The sequence below is a fragment of the Antechinus flavipes genome, chromosome 3 (genome assembly GCF_016432865.1).
Source record: "Antechinus flavipes isolate AdamAnt ecotype Samford, QLD, Australia chromosome 3, AdamAnt_v2, whole genome shotgun sequence".
Lineage (NCBI taxonomy): Eukaryota > Metazoa > Chordata > Mammalia > Dasyuromorphia > Dasyuridae > Antechinus > Antechinus flavipes.
The window spans coordinates 583,900,690-583,906,689 of record NC_067400.1 but is presented as its reverse complement, the minus strand read 5'-3'; the positions used below and the strand labels follow the sequence as shown (position 1 = coordinate 583,906,689).

At 46.0% G+C, this 6,000-nt stretch overlaps 1 protein-coding gene across 3 annotated transcripts in view; it reads right to left on the bottom strand.

Annotated features, from left to right (window-relative positions):
- Nucleotides 1–1,046: 1,046 nt before the first annotated feature.
- The window catches only part of ECE1 (endothelin converting enzyme 1), a 171,190-nt gene continuing 166,236 nt past the window's right edge, over nucleotides 1,047–6,000 (bottom strand). For all 3 annotated transcript variants that reach the window (XM_051988315.1, XM_051988314.1, XM_051988316.1), the window contains one exon: nucleotides 1,047–3,100. In XM_051988315.1, the coding sequence (XP_051844275.1) occupies nucleotides 2,930–3,100 (171 nt within the window). In that variant the 3' untranslated portion in view covers nucleotides 1,047–2,929. The remainder of the gene's footprint in view (nucleotides 3,101–6,000) is intronic.

The following is a 6,000-nucleotide window of genomic DNA, read 5'->3' as shown; positions in this document are numbered from 1 at the left end:
CAGAGGGGAAAAGTCCTGCTGGGGCAACGAGGTCAGCCACCCTCCCAATAACCGGGAAACCACGGCTTCTCACTTTGCTGAGGGTGGGGAGATACTGCAATGCGGTCACCAGGGGGAGCTCCAACAGCGTCACCTTGTGGATGAGCCCGCGGGGGAAGGGAGGCCAGACAGCCAGGTAACCAACAGGGACCTGCCCCAGACCCCACCCTCAGCTTCTCAAAAGGGGCCAACCTAGGCCAGGTCTGCACAAGGAACCGCACTGAATCCCATGAGCAGCTCTGGACAGGACCTCCTAACCTGGAGCACCAGAGCTGGGAGGGCCCTTAGAACCCGGGAGGTCAGAGCTGGGAGGGCCCTTAGAACCCGGGAGGTCAGAGCTGGGAGGGCCCTTAGAACCCGGGAGGTCAGAGCTGGGAGGGAACTTAGAACCCGGGAGGTCAGAGCTAGGAGGGCCCTTAGAACCCGGGAGGTCAGAGCTGGGAGGGCCCTTAGAACCCGGGAGATCAGAGCTGGGAGGGCCCTTAGAACCCGGGAGATCTGGGCTGGGAGGGTCCTTAGAACCCGGGAGGTCAGAGCTGGGAGGGTCCTTAGAACCCAGGAGGTCAGAGCTGGGAGGGCCCTTAGAACCCGGGAGGTCAGAGCTGGGAGGGCCCTTAGAACCCGGGAGGTCAGAGCTGGGAAGGGCCCTTAGAACCCAGGAGGTCAGAGCTGGGAAGGGCCCTTAGAACCCAGGAGGTCAGAGCTGGGAGGGCCCTTAGAACCAGGATGTCAGAGCTGGGAGGGCCCTTAGAACCAGGATGTCAGAGCTGGGAGGGCCCTTAGAACCCAGGAGGTCAGAGCTGGGAGGGCCCTTAGAACCCAGGAGGTCAGAGCTGGGAGGGCCCTTGGAACAAGGGATGTCAGCGCTCAGTGGGGTCCCAGGCAATCTTTTTCAATGCTCTCATTTTGCCAATATGGAACCCTAGGTCTCCCCAGGTTTGGGGTTCTCATTCCGCTTCTCCTCCCCTGACTCCCAGTGGTTGCCCTCAGACACAGACGCACATGGCCCCAGGTAGAAGTCCTTTATTTCAATTACAAAAGTGCCACAATGAAAGCTACAGTAGCACGAAAAATAACAATAAAAATCAGATCCCCTTCCCCCAGTTCCCACATCCATCCACACTAGCAGACAAGCCAGCTCGAGCCCCCGGGGCAGGCTCCCTACCAGAGCATCCCCTGACCACCGGCTCCACGCCCTGAGGGGCTCCTGGGGAGGGAGCAGTCTCCTGCCTCAGTCTCCAGCAGAAGCCCTGGCAGCCCCCCTGCCCTGAGCAGAGGCTCCTGGTCTTTCCCTCTTTCTTTGCCTCCCCCTCCCCCAGCCCCACACAACATGTGGAAACAATCAGGACCTTCCACATTCCTCTGAAGGATTACCCAGCCCCGATCACTTCCAGATGGGATACCAGGATGCCCTTCGCCCTAAAACTCCTGAGAACTGAGACAAATGGGTGAAGGGAGAAGGGGGGAGGGAAAGAAAAGAGGGGAGAAAAAGGGGAAAAGGGGGAGGGAAAGAAAGGAGGGAAGAAAAAGGGAGAAAGGGGAGAGAAAAAGGAAAGGGAAGAAATCCATGAAGAGATGGGAAAAGAGGAAGGAAAGATGGGGAGAAGGGGGGAAGGTAAGACATCAGCCAGTCGGGTTACTGAAGGGGGGCTGGAGAAAGGGAGAAGACTTTATTGGAACTGGGTCTAGGTCAGCTAGTTTGGGCTTCTGCCTTAAAAATCTTTCCCGCCTTCTTTCCTCCTCTCCAACAGACCCCAAAGTTGTATAGAAATGGCCTGCTCCGTGGGGAGTCCCCAGTCCTGGGGCCACAGATTTTTGCCCAGCTTAGGGGATGGCCAGGACATGACTGCCTTTGGGGAGGGAGCGGGAGCCCACGGGGCCCAGAGCTGAGCCAAAGAGAGACACTCAACAGATAGCGCAGGCTGTGCTGGCCCTCCTTGGGGAGCTTGGTCTTTGGGGGACCCCAGCCCAGCCTGTGAAAAAGTGGGTTCATTCACTCATTCATTCATCAAATGTTTAGTAAGCTCCTACTAACAAGGACCAAGTGTATCTTAAATGAAATGAATCAAAGACATCAGAACCTATTCCCATCACAGAACTCTGGTTCTGTCTGTCCCCCCACAAGTAACGACCCCCAGGATTTGAAACAATCCCTTAAGATCTGTTCCCGCAGGCCTGGAAAACACCCACCTCGTGGGCTTGTCATGGGAAACCACTAAAGCCCTGAAAATGATTGTATCCACCTTCTGATTGCTGTACGGCATCTCTGCCTGGGTCTCCTGCCCAGGAGGGTCTCTAGTTTGCAGAGATATCCCTCCCTCTGAAAGTGATTAATTAACCTGGAGACTTGATCTCTAAAACCCGTTTCTAGGCTTGCTTTGTGCGGCTCCAACTATTCACAGTTTAGAGAACCCTATGGCAAAATTCTGTTAAATCACCCCCTTCCAGGGTTTTCATGAGGACGAAGCGAGATAATATTTGTAAAGCCCCGGGCAGACCCGATCCATACAAATGCTAGCAATGATTGGGACTATCCAAGCAGACTGTGAGGATGGGTTTGGGTACAGTGTAGTCTACCTGAGAATCTGCCCTGGATTAATGAATAATTAATATTAATATTGAATTAACAACTAATATAATTAACTTTCATTAAGGTTTGCAAAGAGTTTTACAAACATTATCTCATTTGATCCTTACAACAACCCTGGGAAGAAGTTATTATTCACATTTTACAGATGAGGAAACTGAGGCAGCCAGACGTCAACTGACATAGCTCTGGTCACCAGCTCAGGAGCGTCTGGGGAAGAATTTGAATTCTCCTGACTCAAGTTCAGGAGTCTCCCAGGGTTTCCGTGGCCCCCGCTCTGCTCACTCTCCCTACTGCTGGATCTCAGGGTCGCAGTGATCGTGTTTGGCAGATAACTTGCTCGAGATGGTCTCGTAACGGACAGATCGGAGGACCCACCTGAGCAAATCCAAGAAAGAAGAGCTGGTTGTTGGTGAGACCCAGTGTTGGCAGTGTCTCCTCCTCTCCATTCTTCTTCACCCAGTTCTGGTAGGCCTGTGGGGACAGAGAAGCAATTAGGAGGTCTGGGGAACAATGCACTCAGAGGCTGCAAGGGCTGAGAGACTCTGGGGAACCCCAGCCCAGCCTGTGAAAAAGTGGGTTCATTCACTCATTCATTCATCAAACGTTGAGTAAGCTCCTACTAACAAGGGCCAATGCTGGGTATGCAAAGGTGGAAACCAACAATCTCGGCCTATAATGTGCTTACATGCTACTATTAGTCACTCAACAAGCACAAGGGCTTACTATGTGGTAGATATTGGGAAAACACATCCGAAAATGTCATCCTGGCCTTCCCTATGTCTATGTTCCCTATATCTAAACCATTTTTTTATTCCATCCTACATACATGTTTTTCTTCTCTCTACTCATGCTTTAATTCAGGACTTCTAGACCTGAAGTATCAATATCTTGGCTTAATAGTATTTTTTTTTCCAATTAATAATAAAAATAGTTTTCAAGGCGCAGCGAATAGAGCACCAGCCCTGAAGTCAGGAAGACCTGAGTTCAAATCTGACCTCAGACACTTAATGCTTCCTAGCTGTGTGACCCCGGGCAAGTCACTTAACCTCAAATGCCTCAGCAAAAAACAAAAACAAAAAAACTAGTTTTCAACATTCATTTTCTCCCCCTCCACTTAATTTTTTTCCCCAATTAATGTAAAGATAGTTTTCAACATTTATTTTCATTTGTAAAATTCTCCCCTCCCCAAAACAGCAAAGCAATCTGATATAGGTTATACATGTACAATCATTTTAAACACATTTCCATATTTATCATTTGTGAAAGAAAACTCAGAACAAAAGGGAAAAATCATGAGAAATAAAAAATAAACCAAAAAACAGCAAAAATAGTAGACCCTGATCTGCATTCAGTCTTCAGAGTTCTTTCTCTGGATGTGAATGACACTTTTCATAACAAGTGTATTGGAATTTCAATATTCACTTTTTTTTTTTTGGGGGGACGGCTGTGAGGCAATTGTGTTAAGTGACTTGCCCAGAGTCACACAGCTAGTAAGCATCTGAGGTTGGATTTGAACTGATTCCAGGACCCAGTGCTCTATCCACTTTCACCATCTATCTGCCCCACAACATTCATTTTTATAAGCTTCTAAATTCCAATTTTTTTCCCTCTTCCCTTCCTTTCTTCCTTAGCCCCTTCCCAAGATGGCAAGCAATTTGACAGAATTTATACTTGTACAATCTTACTAAACACAGTTATCAATATCTCCGTTGCTCTTGTGGGCTCTAAATATGGCCCACGACACTCCCAGAATCAGATTAAAATGTAATTAGGAAATATTCTATAAAATAAATGAAAATACAATAAAACTCAAATAGAAATACATTTCAAAACTAATTTACTATGTACCTTACGTACAGGGATTCTTATGCATGGATTAGTGGCCACTTTTTTATTTGAGTTTGATACTACTACTTTAGACTTTTAAAAAATAGTTTTTGTTTTTCTGAATTTGAAAAATATCAAGAAACATGAATATTTCTAAATACAAAGAAGAATAGAAAAAAGGATCGTATGTGAAACCACAAGGCTCTCTTATTTATAGCTTGTTTCCTTGTAATAATGTGTCATAAATCCAATACTTCAATTTCAAAGCTGTCCTGCTTAAGTGAGTTCCCCTCTCAACCCTATTCCGTCTCCTTTTAGGGCTTTTTTATATAATTTTTTTCTTACTTTTGCTTTTTTTTGGGCACCACTACCATTAGCTTTTATAACTCACAACTCCTTCAATTAAAAAAAAAATCAATTCTCACAATGAATGAGTACAATCAATCAAAATAAATCCATCCAAAAATGTGTGTTTCTTGTATTGGATATGAGGCAATAGGGAGCCCATGAACGTTTGAAGCAGAGGAGAAAACCCCATTAGACCTACAGCTTAGGAAGATTTTTTTTCCCTTTCTCTTTCATTTCTCTTTCCGCCTTTTCCTCCTATTTTTTCACTCCTTTGCTGCCTCTTCTGATTATTCATTATTCATGAAATCCTCAGGGAAATCTCTTAGCTCTCCAGGGGCCTCTACTAGTAACTTCTGAGCCCATCAGATAGGGAAAGAATGGGAGGTGGCGCTCATTGGGACCCCCATCTTCTGCTCCCCAGTTTTCCTGCTTTCTCAACAACTCAAGGTAGTTCAAAGCAAATGAGAATTCTGCTCCCTGAGGTGGGCAGCTATCAAAGAAAGGGGCCAATGCATGTTACACTTGCTTTTCGGCCCTGTTTATTTGGGCCTTTTTGGCCAGTATGCTCACCCTGCCCCTTCTCTGGAATCCTCTATTTCTGTAATCTTCCATACCAAATTTCCACTATGGAAATAAATCCCTCCCAGTAGAGTTTGTCAAAAGACAGAATCTGCCACATCCCCAAAAAATTAAAGAAAAAAAATCCACATAAATATTTATGTGTTTTGTGTTTTTTTTTTTTTTTCTTTTGGTGGTGGCAAAGAATCCGAAACTGAGGGAGTTTCCATCAAGTGGGGAATGACTAAATAGGTTGTGGTATATAAATGTGATAGAAATCTGTTGAGTTATAAGAAAAGACAAAGGGGACAGTTTCAGAATCTGGGAAGACTTGGATGAACTGATGCAAGGTGAAGTGAGCAGAATTAGGGGAATAATTTATTTAACAACACTACTGCAAAGATAATTTTGAAATTGGGACTCTGCTTCACAAAATCACCAATCATAATTCAGAGGATCAATGAAGAATGTTACCCACCCCTCTGACAGAGAGATGATGAATTCATTATGTGGAATGACATAGATTTTTGGGACATGGACAATGTGGGAATTTCTTTTGCTTGATGATGCATAACTATTACAAGGACTTTCCCCCCTTTTTTTTGTTTTGTTTTAATGGTGGGGAGGAATAAGAGGGA